General features: G+C 40.4%; 1 protein-coding gene and 1 pseudogene across 1 annotated transcript; one reads left to right on the forward strand and one right to left on the reverse strand.

Annotated features, from left to right (window-relative positions):
- The first annotated feature begins 607 nt into the window (after positions 1 to 607).
- LOC110485199 (myosin-4-like) lies at positions 608 to 11,630 on the forward strand (annotated as a pseudogene).
- On the reverse strand, positions 11,522 to 19,562 carry LOC110486606 (myosin heavy chain, skeletal muscle-like). Its single transcript, XM_090194360.1, is given in 25 exon segments — positions 11,522 to 11,582; positions 13,832 to 13,962; positions 14,249 to 14,353; positions 14,464 to 14,634; positions 15,250 to 15,364; positions 15,464 to 15,672; positions 15,772 to 16,080; positions 16,182 to 16,242; positions 16,280 to 16,337; positions 16,436 to 16,466; positions 16,469 to 16,603; positions 16,717 to 16,900; positions 16,991 to 17,155; positions 17,203 to 17,347; positions 17,427 to 17,553; positions 17,651 to 17,797; positions 17,799 to 17,971; positions 17,974 to 18,034; positions 18,155 to 18,245; positions 18,367 to 18,512; positions 18,610 to 18,770; positions 18,827 to 18,997; positions 19,000 to 19,081; positions 19,192 to 19,456; positions 19,507 to 19,562. Coding segments are annotated over 25 exon segments (3,360 nt in total).
- Between the last annotated feature and the right edge of the window lie 2 nt (positions 19,563 to 19,564).

The raw sequence follows: 19,564 nt of genomic DNA on the forward strand, positions 1-19,564 counted from the left end.
GATTGAGGAACATCACCTGTTGCTGGTCACACGTCCCCATTACCACTTGAAGATCCTGCTCCATATGTAAGTTGAGCAGAAATTGATCATGTGACTTGAGATTTGGATAGAATTACATGGCCAAATTCAGAGGGCCATTTTTTGCCCGACCAGCACATTCATCTTCCTAAAAGGACCACAACTGCACCGTGTTCTTCACTGAGAGGCCTCTAGTAGGCTAACCAGCGGTAAGAGCCTATGCATTTCCCTTCTCAGCCTGTCTTCAATCCAAAGTTAGGTTCATGGAGCAGAGTCTTGCACTTCGTTTAACTGGGATCAAGCATCAGGACCATGGAGTAAATGGATAAAGACAATAAATAGCCACTTATTAGCCTATACTAACACTCTGATGATAGCGCTTTTTGTGTTTATTTTACAGAATGGAGGCACACTGTAACTGGTGTACATTCTATTGGGGTGTGAGGACGGTAAGTTAAGGCAGAAAGACATTTGACGACAATATGATATTACATGAAAACATTTTTCACACAATTTTACAAAGAAGCACAATAAAAGTAGTATGTTTTGTTTTCATATTAATATCTGGATAAATCAGTGAACCGCCATCATGAGCTCGGACGTGGAGATGGCCGCTTTTGGAGCAGCCGCCATCTCTTTCCGCAAGCCTGAGAAGGAGAGGGTTGAGGCTCAGACCTGGCCCGTTGATGCCAAGAACGCCTGCTTCGTGCCAGGTGTCAAGGATCTGTCCATCAAAGGAGTCGTCCAGAACAGACAAGGTTGCAAAGTCACCGTGAAATGTGGGAATGGAGAGGTGGGTCCTATTGTATCTATCCAATTAGTTTAAAACTTTCCCATTTGCAAATCTGAGTTACTTGACTTCAAATATAATTATTTTAATATCTACAACAACGTTAAAAGCATTAATCACTTTTCATTGCATGGTGTGTCATCATTTTAAATGCCCTTTTTTTAGACGGTAACCATGAAAGAAGAGGACGTTTATCAGATGGATCCTCCAAAGTATGATAAGATGGAGGACATGGCCATGATGACCTACCTCAACGAGCCCTCTGTGCTGCATAACCTCAAATATTGTTATTCAGCATTGATGATCTATGTACGTAGGGCTTTTGTTTGTTTAGGACTCTCTCATATCATGTAACATGATATGATTTGTCATTATAGACCTACTCCGGGCTGTTCTGTGCTACTGTGAACCCCCCTACAAGTGGCTCCCAGTGTACGACCAATCGGTGGTGACAGCCTACAGAGGCAAAAAGCGTATGGCGGCCCCACCAAATATCTTCTCTGTTTCCGATAATGCATATCAAAATATGCTTACAGGTAAGCTATAATTTTGAATTCTTTAAGCTGGTCATTATTAAGGCAACCTCAAGGAGTGTCAGGCACCTGAGGGGTTTAACTTCGCCACAGTGGATGATATTGCAGATATACCAGTATTACTTGTATGTTTCCACTTAACCTACAGATAGTGAGTGTCAGTCTGTCCTGATTACGTGAGTGAATTACATTTGTTTTGAGAATCTCTAAATATTCAGACGAAAATAATTGGATGATTCAATATCAAAAATGTCAAAGTCACACTGTGTTTACAGTGGAGAATCTGGTGCAGGAAAGACTGTCAAAACAAAACGTGTTATCCAGTATTCTGCGACAATCACAGTGGCTGGAGGTACTGAAAAGAAGGAGCAAACTGGCAAGATACAGGTAAGGCAGAGATGACAATGAATACTGTAAAGGCAAGTACTGTAAGAGATGTTCAGATGTATGTAATGGAATGTGGCTCCCAGGACACGCTGGAAGATTAAATCAGTTCAGACAACCCTCTGCTGGAGGCCTTTGGAAATGCCAAGACAGTGAGGAATGACAACTCCTCTCATGTTGTAAGTAACTTTCCTCAAAGCTTCTCTTTACTTGAAATGGAAATAGGATATATTTAATTAAACAAAAAGGTATATTCCATTTCAACAGGGTAAATTCATCAGAATTCACTTCGGAACCACAGGAAAACTGGCTTCTGCTGATTTTGAAACATGTATGTTTTGTTCTCTTGAATTTCATGACCTTTACATTGGTCACCTGTAACTAGTATTCATCATCTATGTACTGTTGCTCTGTCTAGATTTATTGGAGAAGTCCAGAGTGACATTCCAACTGTTAGAGGAAAGGAGCTACCATATCTACTATCAGATCATGACAAATCACAAACCAGCACTTATAGGTACAGTAAGAATATCATGTGAATATGAACCTTCCAGAATTATTTGCAAAATCCTTCATGAAATTTGCTACAGATGTGGGATCTTAATTTGATCACTATTTTGTTGCTGAGAATTTTCCTGCACAGCAGAAAATGCAAACTGGTATAGTATTTGGGTTTTTAAAAGATTTCTAAAGTTTGTAATTTCCAATTTGAAATGTCAGACTTGATTTGCCCTTATTTATCAACCCCATACAACAATGTCCATAAATTATAATCCACAAAATAATAATTGTTTTATTCTTTGACAGAAATGCTTCTAATCACGACAAACCCGTAGGATTTCACAATGATCAGTCAGGGTCAGATCACTGTGGCCAGCATTGACGACAAAGAAGAGCTGGTGGCCACAGATGCGAGAAGTAAATTATTTTGTTTTGCAATTATTTTCATTAAACATTAATCTTCATGTTAAAGTAAATGCTAAATTAATTAATTAATTAATTATCTAGGATGCCATTGGTATCTTGGGCTTCAACCATGATGAGAAGTTGGCCATCTACAAGCTGACTGGTGCTGTGATGCATTATGGGAACTTGAAGTTCAGGCAGAAGCAGCGTGAGGAACAGGCAGAGCCTGACTGCACCGAGGGTAAGATATCTTAGTTTTATCAAATGTTTTGGACTTAAATGATCAAATCTCAAGACACACATCATCAGCTCATAACTCATCATTATATTTATCCACCAGTGGCAGACAACGTCTCTTTTCTCTTGGGCGTGAACTCTGCTGAATTAGTGAAAGCCCTCTGCTACCCCAGAATGAAGGTTGGGAATGAGTTTGTCACCAAGGGGCAGACAGTTCAACAGGTATTATATTCAACAGGACAAGTAGATTTAATATCCTGTTGACTGTTTTCATCACATGAAAACATGACATGCTGGTCAGATAGTCAATTCAGTTGACACCCTGGCATAGTCAATCTATGAGAAGATGTTCTTATGGATGGTCATCAGAATAAACAAGATGCTCGATATGAAGCAGGCAAGACAATTCTATATAGGAGTGTTGAAAATCGCTGGATTTGAAATCTTTGATGTAAGTTAATTTCTTTGTACTTATCTTTCTAAAATGTATTTTAAAACATCATTAAGCAACCTTAAATGCAGCTATGTTAAGACTGCCATCTTCAGTGGTGAACAACCACATAAACGGTTTGATTTTTGTAACTCAGTACAACAGCTTGGAGCAGCCCTGTATTAACTTCACTAATGAGAAACTGCAACAGTTTTTTAACCACACCATGTTTGTGCTGGAACAAGAGGAATACAAGAAGGAAGGAATAGACTAGGAGTTCATTGACTTTGGTATGGACTTGGCTGCCCGTATTGAGCTTAGTCAGAAGGTATGTTAAAATGTTAATAACCCACTTTCAGTCATTTGCAATGTCATTTTTTATTTTATTATTACATTGGGCATCTTCTCCACCCTTGAAGAGGAGTGCATGTTCCCCAAGTCTTCAGACACTACCTTCAAGAACAAACTCTACGACCAGGATCTTAGAAAGAACCAAGCTTTCCAAAAGCCAAAGATTGTCAAAGGCAAACCTGAGGCCCACTTCACCGTAGTGCACTATGCTGGTAATGTGGACTACAGTCTCACTGGCTGGCTGGACAAGAACAAGGACCCGCTCAACGCAATTTCGTTGAAATGACATGGAAATAAAATAACATTGATAACAATCAGTGTGTGCCCAGTGGGATGGTAATGAGTAAATTATACATTGATTGTCATTTGTTGGTAGAGTAAATGTCTCTTTTTTATCAAGATACTGGTGGCGGCGAGAAAAAGAAAGGGGGAAGAAGCAGAAAGGTGGCTCTTTCCAGACGGTCTCTGCTGTTTTCAGGGTACATTAATACCTAATCAGTATATTGAACTAAAATGACATTTATATCAACTAATATTTAAGGAGATGTGTAATAATAACGACAATACTCTTCTCCACAGGAAAATCTTGACAAGTTAACGACCAACTTGAGGAAAACACTGAAAATATTTGATTTGTGACATTAATTGAGGAAGACACAAAAATATGGCACTATTTCTTTATTTTTTATTTATTTCACCTTTATTTAACCAGGTAGGCAAGTTGAGAACAAGTTCTCATTTACAACTGCGACCTGGCCAAGATAAAGCAAAGCAGTGTGACTTCTGCCGAAGTCGATGCCTCTCCTTGTTCAGGCCGAGCTCGGCGGTCGACGTCACCGGTCTTCTAGCCATCATTGATCCATTTTTCATTTTGCATTGGTTTTGTCTTGTCTTCCAACACACCTGGTTTCAATCCCATTAATTACCTGTTATGCATTTAACCCTCCGTTTCCCCTCATGTCTTTGTCAGAGATTGTTTGCTGTTCAGATTTCGTGTTGTTTGTATTGGTGCTCGACGGGTCCTTGTACCCACTTTGTTTTATATTATTCATAGTTTTGGAGTTATGTTTTGTTTAAAGTCATTAAACAACTCCATTCCACTAATTGATTCTCCTGCGCCTGACTTCCCTGCCACCTATACACATGACTCTGACACAAAGTAGTTCGACACATACAACAACACAGAGTTGCACATGGAATAAACAAAACATACAGTCAAAAATACAGTAGAAAAAAATAAAACAAAAAGTACAGTGAGTGCAAATGAGGAAAGATAAGGGAGGTAAAGCAATAATTAGGCCATAGTGGCAAAGTAAATTACAATATAGCAATTAAACACTGGTATGGTAGATGTGCAGAAGATGAATGTGCATGTAGAGATACTGGGGTGCAAAGGAGCAAGATAAATAAATAAATAAATACAGTATGGGGATGAGGTAGTTGAATGGGCTGTTTACAGATGGGCTATGTACAGGTGCAGTGATCTGTGAGCTGCTCTGACAGCTGGTGCTTAAAGCTAGTGACGGAGATATGAGTCTCCAGCTTCAGTGATTTTTGCAGTTCTTTCCAGTCATTGGCAGCAGAGAACTGGAAGGAAAGGCGGCCAAAGTAGGAATTGGCTTTGGGGGTGACCAGTGAGATATACCTGCTGGAGCGCATGCTATGAGTGGGTGCTGCTATGGTGACCAGTGAGTTAAGATAATGTGGGGCTTTACCTAGCAGAGACTTGTAGATGACCTGGAGCCATGGGTTTGGCGAAGAGTATGAAGCGAGGGCCAGCCAACAAGAGCGTACAGGTCACAGTGGTGGGTAGTATATGGGGCTTTGGTGACAAAACGGATGGCACTGTGTTAGACTGCATCCAATTTGTTGAGTAGAGTGTTGGAGGCTATTTTATAAATGACATCGCCAATGTCGAGGATCAGTAGGATGGTCAGTTTTACGAGGGTATGTTTGGCAGCATGAGTGAAGGATGCTTTGTTGCGAAAAAGGAAGCCGATTCTAGATTTAATTTTGGATTGGAGATGCTTAATGTGAGTCAGAAAGGAGAGTTTACAGTTTAACCAGACACCTAGGTATTTGTAGTTGTCCACGTATTCTAAGTCAGAACCATCCAGAGTAGTGATGCTGGACGTGCGGGCAGGTACGGGCAGTGATCGGTTGAAGAGCATGAATTTAGTTTTACTTGTATTTAAGAGCAGTTGGAGGCCACGGAAGGAGAGTTGTATGGCATTGAAGCTCGTCTGGAGGTTAGTTAACACAGTGTCCAAGGAGGGGCCAGAAGTATACAGAATGGTGTTGTCTGCGTAGAGGTGGATCAGAGAATCACCAGCAGCGAGAGTGACATCATTGATGTATACAGAGAAGAGAGTCAGCCAGAGCATTGAACCCTGTGGCACCCCCATAGAGACTGCCAGAGATCCGGACAACAGGCCCTCCGATTTGACACACTGAACTCTATCAGAGAAGTAGTTGTTGAACCAGGCGAGGCAGTCATTAGAGAAAGCAAGACTGTTGAGTCTGCCAATAAGAATGTGGTGATTGACAGTCGAAAGCCTTGGCCAGGTGTGTGATGTTTTTCATTAACTTCTATCGAATACAGGTATTATGGATAATCATCTGGTTATTCATCAGCTGCGCTGTAACTGTGTGCTGGAGGGTATCAGGATCTGTGTCAATGGCGTGCGTACTGGGAGCGGAGTCAGGTGCAGGAGAGCAGAGAGTTGTGAACAGGCGCACACTTTATTTAGGCAGGAGAAACCAACAGACGGACGCCACTGCGTCGAAACCACCAGCCAATGCAAAAGTGCAGAAGGGGAAACAGTCACAGTAATATTGTATAAACACAATAACATACCCCGTGAAAGAAAACACGGAATAAACGCATACCAGTAAAGCGCATCAACATAGACATGTAACACAAAACAATCTCACACAAAGACATGAGGGGAACAGAGGAATAAATACATGTAGTGGGGAATGAAAACCAGGTGTGCATGGAACAAGACAAAACAAATGGATAAATGAAAAATGGAGCGGCGATGGCTAGATGGTGAGAGGAGAGGGGCCAACTTCAGAGGAAGTCGTGACAATCTGCAGGAAGGCTTCCCAAGCAGGATTATACATGCTGACTTTAAGCAGAGGTAAACCTTTATTCGCATAATTTAACTACCACAAGATTAATTTGGTATTTAAATAATCTCTTATGCCTGCCATTGCGTCTTCTGTAATCTGACAGATACAGAATATTGAATGCCAGTGCTATCCCAGAAGGACAGTTCATCGATGGCAAGAAAGCTTCAGAGAAGCTTCTTGGATCAATTGATCCTGATCACACACAACATAAATTTGGACATACCAAGGTGATGATCCAATTACTTTATAAACATGCTCTTGTTAGCAAAACCACATAGCAGTTATTCTCTGCTGAGTTTCACGTGGTGTTTATACAGTGCCCTCCGTAATTTTTGGGACAGTCAAGCATTTTCTTATTTTGGCTCTATACTCCAAAACTCTCGATTTGACATAATTGAGAAATTACATCACTCCCCTATGTCAGGGGACCAAAAGTATTGGGACAAATTCACTAATACGTGTATTAAAGTAGTCAAAAGTGTTGTATTTGGTCCCATATTTCTAGCACGCAAGGACTACATCAAGCTTGTGACTGTACAATTTGTTGGATACATTTGCTGTTTGTTTTGGTTGAGTTTCAGATTATTTTGTGCCCAATAGAAATGAATGGTAAATAATGTATTATGTAATTTTGGAGTCACTTCTACTGTAAATAAGAATATAATATGTTTCTTAACACTTCTAAGAAAAAGTGTCACTGTCCCAATAATTACAGAGGGCACTGTACATACACATACAGTATATCAACAGCATCTGTGTCTCAGTAAGCCATGTTATTGCAGGTCTTTTTTAAAGCCGGTCTGCTGGGCACTCTTGAGGAGCTACGAGATGAAAAACTGGCCTCTCTGGTGACAGTGGGTACCTCATGAGAATATCATTTTCTCAGCTGGCTATAAAGAAGTAAGACAACCCATCAATTGAAATATTTGTATCCTTATCTTTAAAAGAAAGTACATGCATTAGAACTGGTCAATAATATGGCATTACAATTACCTCTTTTTCAGAGATTGTGTGTTCATTCTGCAATACAACCACCGCTTATTCATGAACGTGAAACACTAGCCATGGATAAAGCTGTACTTCAAGATCAAGCCCCTTCTGAAGAGTGCAGATAGTGAAAAGGAGGTGGAGAAGATGAAGGAGGACTTCATCACATGTAAGGAGGACCTGGCAAAGGCAGTCGCCAAGAGAAAGGAACTGGAGGAGAAGATGTTTCTCTGTTCGTGGAGAAACAAAACCTCATGTCACAAGTTCAATCTGTAAGTGCTATTAGAATTGTCAACATGAACTATCATTGCTTTTAAACATATCGGGTGTAGTGTAGTGTTTAAGAAGTGTTCCATTAGAAAGACAATCGGTTTTCCTGGGATTCCGAAACTATTTTGGATGCAGAGGAGAGATGTGAGGCTTTCATTAAAAGCAAAATACAGCTTTAAGCCAAACTGAAAGAGTTGACCGAGAGACTGGATGATGAAGACAAAATCAATTCTGAGCTGACTGCCAATAAGAGGAAGCTGGAGGATGAGTGCTCTGAGCTGAAGAAAGATATTGATAACTTAGAGCTCACCTTGGCCAAAGTGGAGAAGGAGAAGCATGCCACTGAAAACAAGGTTTGCATTTTTCTATGAAGTTGCAGTATCCATCATCCTCTTTGCAGGTATTTTACTAACATCCCTATGCCATTGCAGGTTAAAAACCTAACAGAGGAGATGTTTGGTCAGGATGAGAGACATTCCAAGTTGACCAAGGAAAAGAAAGGCCTCCAAGAGGCACATCAGCAGACCCTTGATGATCTCCAGGCAGAGGAGGACAAAGTCAACACTCTGACAAAAGCAAAAGCTATGCTTGAACAACAAGTGGATGATGTGAGTAACACCTTAATAGTAGAAAAAAGGATTGCATTGTAATGATTTAACTTAATTCTATTTCTACTTGTTTTCATACCACAGCTTGAGGGTTCTCTGGAGCAAGAGAAGACGATTCGCATAGACCTTGAGAGAGCCAAGAGAAAGCTTGAGTGTGATGTGAAACTGACACATGAAGCCATAATGGATCTGGAGAATGAAAAGCAGCAGTCAGATGAAAAACTCAAGAAGTAAAATCAGAAACTGCTGAAGTAATAAGCAAGATTTCCTCTGTTGTGGTCAAATGTACTCAATATATTTCCCCTTTGTAGGAAAGACTTGAAACAGCCCAGCTGCAAAGCAAAATTGAGGATGAACTAATACTGAGCTCCCAGCTTCAAAAGAAGATTAAGGAACACAATGTAATATAGTAAAACATGAAATATCTTTCTAATTATTAGCTCAAACTTCTTTGGTTTAAAATGGTATGTTTTCTCTCAAGACTCGTATTGAGGAACTCGAATAAGAAATTGAAGCTGAGCGCTCTGCTTGTGTCCAGATAGAGAGGCAGAGGTCTGATCTCTCAGGGAACTTGAGGAGATCAGTGAGAGGCTTGAAGAGGCTGGTGGAGCCACTGCTTCTCAAATTGAGAGGAACAAGAAGTGTGAGGCTGAGTTTCAGAAGCTGCGTCGAGGCCTGGAGGAGTCCACCTTGCATTACGAGTCCATCGCTGCCACTCTTCTCAAGAAGCAGACAGACAGACAGTATGGCAGAACTGGGAGAACAAATTGACAACCTCCAGATAGTTAAGCAGAAACTGGAGAAGGAGAAGAGTGAATACAAGATGGAAATAAATGACTCGGCCAGCAACATGGAAGCTGTGGCCAAATCCAAGGTATCATAAAAAGTACAAATAGCATCAAATTGTAACCTATGCTTTCAATATTATTACAATACAGGTTAACCTTGAAAAAATGTGCCTCTCTCTTGAGGGTAAGCTAATCGAGTTAAAGACCAAGACAGAGGAGAATGTACGTCATCTCAATGATATCAGATAATCAAAAGGCCCGTCTCCAAACTGAGAATGGTCATTTTAATCATTAAACATCCTTCCATTTTAAATGTGGAGGAGAAACAAACATAAAAACTACCTTAACACGTATTCTAATTGTATCTTGTAGGGGAATTTAATCAGACAATGGAGGAGAAGGAAGGTCTCATTTCACAACTGACAAGAGCCAAGCATGGGTTCACATCAAATCAAAGTTTATTTGTCACGTGCGGCGAATAGAACAGGTTACAGTGAAATGCTTACTTACAACACAAATTGATGACCTGAAGAGACATCTTGATGAGGTAATGAAAGTAAGATCACCTAATATTGTTACCATACTACATTGAATACATTGAAAATCTTACTATCCTCAAGACCTACTTTACACTTGAGTATCCCAAACATTAGGAACACCTTCCTAATATTGAGTTGCAGCCCCTGCTTTTGCCCTCAGGACAGCCTGGTACCTACTACCATACCCCGTTCAAAAGCACTTAAATATTTTGTCATTCACCCTCTGAATGGCACACATACACAATCCATGTCTCAATTGTCTCAAGGATTAAAAATCCTTCTTTAACCTGTCTCGTCCACTTCATCTACACTGATTCAAGAGGATTTAACAAGTGACATCAATAAGGGATCATATCTTTCACTAGTCATGGAAAGAAATGTTTTGTACACTCAGTGTATGTTGTTTTCATCCTAAGGCTAAGAATGTCCTGGCCCATAGTTTACAATCAGCACGTCACGACTGCGACCTCCTCCGAGAACAATTTGAGGAAGAACAGGAGTCCAAGGCTGAGCTGCAGCGTAGCATGTCCAAGGCCAACAGTGAGGTAGCTCTGTGGAGAACCAAGTATGAGACTGATGCCATCCAGCACACTGAGGAACTTGAAGAGGCCAAGTAATTGCCAACTTTTTATAGATGTTCTACTTGTTTACCATAAGTTACCCTATGCATGATCATGAAAAATGGTCTCACTTTCCGCAGGTAAAAATCTTGCCCAACGTCCCCAAGAGGCTGAGGAACAAATTGAGGCGGTGAACACAAAATGTGCTTCACTGGAAAAGACTAAGCAGAGACTGCAGAATGAAATGGAGGATCTCATGGTTGATGTGGGGAGATCAAATTGTATGGCTGCTAAACTTGATAAGAAACAGAGAAACTTTGACAAGGTAATATAAAAGTTTGATTACATTTTTTTATGTGTTAGTGACGATACTCATTGATCATTACATGGTTTTAGATTCTAGTTGACTGGAAGCTGAAGTATGAGGAGTCACAGTCGGAGCTGGAAAGTGCTCAGAAAGAATCTCGATCACAAACCACAGATCTTTTCAAAATTAAAAGCTCATTTGAAGAAGCTCTGGATCATCTGGAAACTCTCAAAAGGGAGAATAAAAACCTACAACATAAGTCCAATTCATGAAATGTGACAATCCTTGACATAATAGTCACAACACATAAAAACCTTAAGGTTTTACAATATAAAATTACCTGATATTGACTTTGACATGTACTGTATGGCTTTCAAAATACAAAGGAGATATCAGACCTGTCGGAGCAAATTGGTGAGAGTTGAAAGAGTGTCCATGAACTGGAGAAAGTCAGAAAACAAGTGGAAACAGAGAAGAGTGAGATGCAATCTGCACTAATTTACTTTGTATCGGACTTGTTCCTGTTGTCATAGAGATAGGTAGAGGATTAATCATGGATATAACTTGTTTTAGCATAGACATTGCCATTGAGGGCTTCCACCATTTTAAAGTAGTCAACTGGGTGGGGATTCCTATGAGTTTGGAACAATCAGTCAATGAAGAACAAAATGTACTACTTTAAATTAGGATAGGCTCAATGGAGCTGCCCATGCTGCCCATGCTTTCTGAGCACTCTAAACTGGCAAAGATACAAAGAATTGTTTACACATGTATCTGCCCTCTCATTGGCTAGAATGGTCTCACCTGAGCTCGCCTCCTTCCGCCTGCCTTCCATCTTTGAGGATATGCATTTTCATTGTTAGAGCGGTCACTTGAATATCTTGTCATTATAATAGACAATCTTCGATAAGAGCTATAAATGAGAATTCTGAGGATTCTCGGTCCGGAGTCCCCGGCGACAACCTACGATCCGGGGTCCCCGGCAACGAGCCACGGTCCGGAGTCCCCGGGGACGATCTACGGTCCGGTTCCTCCGGTAACGACCCACGGTCCGGTTCCTCTGGGGACGATCCACGGTCCGGAGCAACCGGCGACGCGCCCCACACCGGAGCGCGCTCCGAACCCCTTGTCCTCGTGTCACAGATCTGTGACACGAGGACAAGGCTGGAGATCACTCTGTCATGCTGATTGAGTTTGAATAACAGACTGGAAGCTTCAAAAGGGGGGTGGTGCTTGGAATCATTGTTCTTCATCTGTCAACCATGGTTACCTGCAAGTAAACACATGCCGTCATCATTGCTTTGCACAAAAAGGGCTTCACAGGCAAGGATATTACTGCCAGTAAGATTTCACCTAAATATGCACTGTGTTTCCTCCGACACATTGGTGCAGCTGGCTTCCGGGTTGGATGCGCGCTGTGTTAAGAAGTAGTACGGCTTGGTTGGGTTGTGTATCGGAGGACGCATGACTTTCGACCTTCGTCTCTCCCGAGCCTGTACGGGAGTTGTAGCGATGAGACAAGATAGTAGCTACTAAAAACAATTGGATACCACGAAATTGGGGAGAAAAAAGGGGGTAAAATAAAAAAAATTAAAAAGATGGCACCTAAATCAACCATTTATCGGATCATTAAGAACTTCAAGGAGAGCGGTACAGAGTCAATGTGTCAATGGTTGATTTAGGTGCAATCCTTTTTATTTTTTTTATTTTACCCCCTTTTTTCTCCCCAATTTCGTGGTATCCAATTGTTTTTAGTTTTTTACTACACCGGTGTCGAGGTAGTTGAGGTAATTCTGCAAATAGTCTGGGAAGCCATTTGATTAGCTGTTCAGGAGTCTTATGGCTTGGGGTTAGAAGCTGTTTAGAAGCCTCTTGGACCTAGACTTGGCGCTCCGGTACCGCTTGCCGTGCGGTAGCAGAGTGAACAGTCCAGTAGGAGGTGCTGCCCAGCCTATGTAACGTAGATAGAACATAGATATCTGACATTGTTTTCAAGGTACAAATTCAACATATTTTTTGTCTATGTTGAAATTTGGTTACCATGTTGACATGGTCTATGTGGTTGAAATATCAACCTCAAAACAACAGTTGACATTGTTTTCAAAGTCAATGTATTTTCCACATATATTCAACGTCACATACATTGTGTCACTATACAACCATTTTGTGCCCAGTGGGTAGTCATTATGTAATCATGCTAGGCCAAGTTATGAGTCCACCAAATCATTAATAATTGTATCAGTGTTGGATTTATTAAGTGATTATTTTTAGTTTATTTTTCAGCAATAGGAACTCCATTAGGATACTGCAATGCTATGGGTGGAAGTTGAGGGCAGAATGTGAAAGAAAAAACGTTTCTGTAGAGACATTTTTGCATGTTTTTTGGAGCTGAATGCCCGGTAAACCACCCTGTCTGCAAATGGAATGCAAGACCTAGGTTTGTCAACTGTGAACCTGTTCTGTGTAGGTAGGCCCTAATGTTGAGTGGATTTTGCGCCATTCAAAATGGGATAAAGCAGTAATAAATACTAGGCTATTATTTTGTAATTTTTTTTACTACTGATTTTGTCAAATAGCATTAGCTAACCTTTGTGTATCCAGACAATGAATCAATAAACACAAATCATGTTGAAAGTTTATTATTATAGGGCAACATACATCCACTACTGCAAACCAAAAATAATACATCTACAACTTCTACATTTCACCTCTTGACCATTTTCTTACAGTTCTCATCAATATCTATTAGACTAAACAAACAAGGTATTTGGAAGTTGGTTAAGAGGATGTTGCTTATTAATGTTGCAGGCATTGCCCACGTTTTCTTCAGAATGCCAGCCATCTGCTACTCTTCACTGACTTTTTCCTGTAAAATAAGGAAATAGTAAGGAATATATTGTATGCCACTTCAGTATATCAGGATTGGTTAGTCAGATTTATTGTATGAACAAAATACAATGCAGTAAGTTTGCTATCCCATCAACTCACCTTGCCCATGTCATGACTCTTGACCTGCATCTTTTGACCTGGGTCTCAGCAATGTCAGCACGCTCTTCAGCCTCCTCCAACTCATGCTGCACCTTCCTGAACTTGGTCAGGTGGGAATTGGCTTGCTCCTCCTATAAAATTTAATTGGATCAAGTATCAACATTTTTAAGGGAGGTTCCAAACCATCTGTAAACTGGTCTGGATTGAGTTGTACTCACAGCCTCCTCCACCTGTCTCTTGTAGGCTTTAACCTTCAGCTGTAACTTGTCCACCAGTTCTTGAAGTCTAATGATGTTATTTTTATCTTCCTCAGATTGTTTAAAAAAAATAGTTCTTAGAACGCACCAAATAACTGTGGTGATGAGGAAATCAATGGTGAAGTTTTGCATGCAGTGTATCCATCCAGCTGACATTTACCTGATAGGTGAGCTCCTTGATTCTGTGCTAATACTTGCATATGCCATTGACAGCATCTGAGATGTGTTTCTTCTCTGACTCTAGCTCATTCTCCAGCTCTCTCACCTGATTGAAACCAACAACTATTACCACCACACTATAACAGCATAACATTGTCATCTGCATCTCCAATTGTAGTCAAGGTTGTATTATAATATTAACTATAAAAACACTACCCTTGTCTCCAGTTTCTGGAGTTGCTTCTTTCCACCGTTCATGGCAATATTCTCTGCCTCATCCAGACGCTGCTGCAGGTCCTTGAAGGTGATCTCCAGATTCTTCTTCATCCTCTCCAGGTGACCACTTGTGTCCTGCTCCTTCTTCAGCTCCTCTGCCATCATGACAGCCTGAACATGCAATAAAAACAGTTTAGCCCATTGATAACCATAAAAACAGTTTAGCACATTGATAACCATAAAAACAGTTTAGCCCATTGATAACCATAAAAACAGTTTAGCCCATTGATAACCATAAAAACAGTTTAGCCCATTGATAACCATGAAAACAGTTTAGCCCATTGATAACCATAAAAACAGTTTAGCCCATTGATAACCATAAAAACAGTTTAGCCCATTGATAACCATAAAAACAGTTTAGCCCATTGATAACCATAAAAACAGTTTAGCCCATTGATAACCATAAAAACAGTTTAGCCCATTGATAACCATAAAAACAGTTTAGCCCATTGATAACCATAAAAACAGTTTAGCCCATTGATAACCATAAAAACAGTTTAGCACATTGATAACCATAAAAACAGTTTAGCACATTGATAACCATAAAAACAGTTTAGCCCATTGATAACCATAAAAACAGTTTAGCCCATTGATAACCATAAAAACAGTTTAGCCCATTGATAACCATAAAAACAGTTTAGCCCATTGATAACCATAAAAACAGTTTAGCCCATTGATAACCATAAAAGGGACACTGACAGTAAATAAGGCGGAATATAAACTTACATCAGTGATAGCCTTTTTGGCCTTCTCAGCATTTCTGGCCTCCTGAATACTGTCTTCCATCTCACCCTGAATTGAGGTGAGATCAGTCTCAAGTTTCTTGAAACTGTTGATCAGGCTTGTAATGTAATTCAGCAAATTATAATGGGGACATTTTGTATTTTTAGATTAAATTAGTTTTTACTTTAGGACTTAGGTGATTAAGAAAGTGGAGTACTGTACCTGTGAGTGCAATAGCTGCAGTCTCTCACTAGCACCCACTAGTTCTTGCTCAGCTGTTTTACGTCTTCTCTCAGTATACTCCAGAGTACCCCTCATCTCCTCAATTTCATCCTGCAACAGGTTGCTCCTGCGCTCAGACATGGCAACCTGCTCCTTCATATCCTCCTGTCCTCTAATATCATCATCAATGTAGAGTTGTGCTTCCTATGGGGGAATGAATTGATCAAAGTAGGAGGAAATGGTGAAGTCTCTCCTATAACTATAACAGTATATTCCATGTACAGTATGTTTCCATTAGCTAACCTTGAGCTGAACTTGTATATATCTCAGCTGTTTCTGTGACTCACTGGCCTGTCTATTAGCATGGCTCAGCTGAATCTCCATCTCATTGAGGTCTCCCTCCATCTTCTTCTTAACTCGCAGGGTATCATTCCTGCTCCTGACCTCAGAGTTCAGATTGGTTTGCATGGAATCAATAACTCTCTGTCTGTTTCTCTTCAGCTGGTCAATCTCCTCATCCTTTTCAGAAATATTTCTGTCCACTTCAGACTTCACCTGGTTCAACTCCAGCTGTACACAGAGGAGCTTAGATTCCTTATGCTCCAGAGATGCCTGAATGGGAGTTAACATACAGTCACAATAGACAGGAAGGTATTGTAGTTGGGAATCAGGGATAAATATGAGGTACTCATCTTTACACATTTTACTATTACCTCTGCCTCCTCCAGGGCAGTCTGAACCTCTGTCTTCTCCTGTTGTCTTCTCTGTCTTCTCCTGTTGTCTTCTCTGTCTTCTCCTGTGTTTCTTTGACTTTTCATTAATGGTTTTTCCTGTTTCCCCTAGCTGTTCAGTAAGATCCATAATTTCCTCTAGAAAAGAAAAAAAAATTCAGTAAGCATAATTGTTTCTATACTTAAAGATTGTGTGTGGCATGAGAGCATTTACTTAATAAAGAACCTTGACATATGTTGCAGGTTTTTGTTTTCGCGTTTGAGTGTTTTTCGAGATGTTCAAGAGTTTCTTCATAGCCATTCTTCCTTTTGAAGTTCTCAGTGCCCATAGAGCGAACCTCTTTCAACGATGCCTCCAGCTCTGCCTGACACTCCTCAAATTTCTGCTTCCACTCTGACAAGATCTGCAAATGACAAAATATTACTTATTATAGACAGGCTATATTTGTCATATAAATAAACACGTTAAAGCATCATAAACATTTATTTCTAAAATAGTAGGTATGCTATCTTGCACCTTATCAACATTTCTTTGCTTCTTGTCCAAAGAGACAGCAGCAGAGTTGGCTTTCTCAACGTCCATCATCAGATACTCCACCTCCCCTTGCAGCCTCTGCTTGGTCTTCTCCAATGAGGAGCACTTGGAGTTGGTTGCCTCAACAGCTTCCTCTGCTTCCTGAAGACATAGGGATAGCTTTTTCCTGTAGTGGGAAACATGGAATTCCATAATACCTTTCCCTTTGGTTGAAGTGATCACATGGAGAAAATAGATCAGTTATGTTGGATCTTACTTGGCCTCTTCAAGTTCCTCAGTGCACTGGATGGCATCAGTCTCATACTTGGTTCTCCACAGAGCTACCTCACTGTTGACCTTGGACATGCTACGCTGCAGCTCAGCCTTGGACTCCTGCTCCTCCTCATACTGCTCCCGGAACATGGGCCAGGACTTTCTTAGCCTAATATGGAAAGCAAATGTCATGGGCTTTTTATTCACAAACATAACATTTTAGTAGAATATATTATGTTGACCTTAACATCCTCCTCATTCTGCCTTTTCAGCTCTTCAATTTGTTGGACATAGGCTTGTTTGCCACAAGTTAGGTGTGACATTAAGGAATCCTTCTCCTCAAGCAGTCGTGACATCTCCCCTGAAAATTATCGAAATAGAAGTTCAGAAATATGTAGATGTGAACATTGGCTTTGACTATTTGGACGTTAAGTTTTCACCATTTTGTGTCTGGAGTTGAGCCTTCTGGCTTGAAAGATCATTGATTAATTTTTGATGCTCTTCCTCTTTAGTATTCACTTCACTCAGATGATCTTCAAGAGAACGGCACAGTTTTTCCAAATTGATCTGCAAAATTGTAGATTTCACAAATTAAAAAACTGTAGCTATTTCAATATATATTTCAAAACCAAAAACAAACATTAACAAATATTTGTTAACTTACCTTTGCTTTAGCAATAGCCTCCATGTTTCTTGACAGGTCATCCACCTCCAGTTTTAGCTCACTTTTCTCTTTTTCCAGATTCTGCTTAATTGTCTGGAGGTTGTCAATCTGCTCTCCCAGTTCTGCCACACTGTCGGCATGTTTTTTTATGCAGAGTAGAAGAGGTAGCGTGATGCTGTAGAGACGACTCCTCCAGGTCTCGACGCAGCTTCTGAAACTCAGCCTCACACTTCTTGTTAATCTCAACCTGAGTAGCAGTGGCTCCACCAGCCTCCTCAAGTCTTTCACTGATCTCCTCAAGTTGCCTGGAGAGGTCAGCCTCTCTAGCTTGGCCCGAATAGCACGATCAGCCTCAGTTTCCTCCTCAAGTTCCTCAACACGACCCTACAGGTTAACAAACTATGTTCAGTTTGCCTAACACACCCATAGTGCATTTATCCATAACAGATAACAGATCCTCAAGTTAATTAACTAATTAGACAAATACAGTAAGAATTTCTTCACCTGAAGCTCTTTGATTTTCTTCTGAAGTTGTGCAGAAATAGACTGTTCCTCCTCAACCTTACCCAGCAGCTGTGACACCTCAAAGTATTTCCTGTTCAATGCAACATTAGACAATGTCAAACTACTATGAGGTTCATACAACATTGGTGCAGTTTTATGTTAAAGGTTTGATCCTGTTTTGTGCATGTGTTTGGGGGAAAAAGTAATCATACATCTTGAGCTTCTCATTCAGCTGCTGCTTCTCATTCTCCAGGTCCATTAAGGTCTCCTGAGACAGCTTCAGGTCACCCTCCAGCTTTCTCTTGGCTCTCTCGAGGTCCATATGAACCTTCTTCTCTTGTTCCAGGGAACCTTCAAGCTACATTCATACAAATAAAATACAGAGTACTGTACATGTACCTTATTTTACATTTCACACATCATCACACCCATGTTCATTTAATAAACTAACTCACATCATCAACTTGCTGTTCCAGCTTGGATTTGGCTTTGTTCAGAGTGTTGACTTTGTCCTTCTCTGATTGCAGGTCATCTAGTGTTTGTTGGTGGGCCTCTTGGAGGGTTTTCTTCTCTTTGGTCAGTTTAACGACATTCTCACCTTGGGACCTGAAATAATAATGAAGTGTTGTTGTGAAACTGTTGAAATGGTTTAAACCCTGAGAAAGCCTAATGGGAGTAGGTGGATTGCCTTGTTCTCTATGGCATGTTTCTCCTTCTCCACTTTGGCTAAGGTGAGTTCTAAGTCATCCATGTCTATCTTGAGCTCAGAGCACTCATCCTCCAGCTTCCTCTTCTTTGCAGTCAGCTCAGCATTCCCATCCTCCTCATCCTCTAGTCTGTTACCTCCTTAAGTTTTTGTTCCATCTGGATCTTGCTTTTGATTAGGCAATCACATCTCTCTTCAGCATCCAGCAGATGATCGGATTCCTAATTAGTCAGAAATAATAACATTTTGTTGATGAAATAACAACTACTAAAGTGTTATAATGTTAGTTGATGTATTTCACTATTTATTCAACTATTTTGGGAGTACTTACACCCTGAACTTGAAGGAGAAGGTCATTATTCTCTTGGACAATAGAGACCATCTTCTCCTCAAGCTACTTTCTCCTGCTTTCTGATGTGGCCAGTTCCTCGTTGCTCTTAGTGAAGTCCACCTTTATTTGGGCCATCTCTTTTTCCAATTCTGCACTCTTCAGAAGAGGCTTTAGGTTGAAATATAGTTTCAGCCAGTGTTTATATAGCCAGTGTTTCACGTTCATGAATGAGCAGAAATGATATTGTATGGTGTAAATGGACTCCCTATCAAAGTAAAGTCAAGAATATTCTGTTCGTTTTCATTCAAAATTGACTTGAATGATATCCCAGAGTTCACAGTGTTGATATTGCAAAATACCCGTGTTTCCATAC

Source organism: Oncorhynchus mykiss, chromosome 13 (genome assembly GCF_057628025.1).
Source record: "Oncorhynchus mykiss isolate SJ-2025 chromosome 13, ASM5762802v1, whole genome shotgun sequence".
Classification (NCBI taxonomy): domain Eukaryota; kingdom Metazoa; phylum Chordata; class Actinopteri; order Salmoniformes; family Salmonidae; genus Oncorhynchus; species Oncorhynchus mykiss.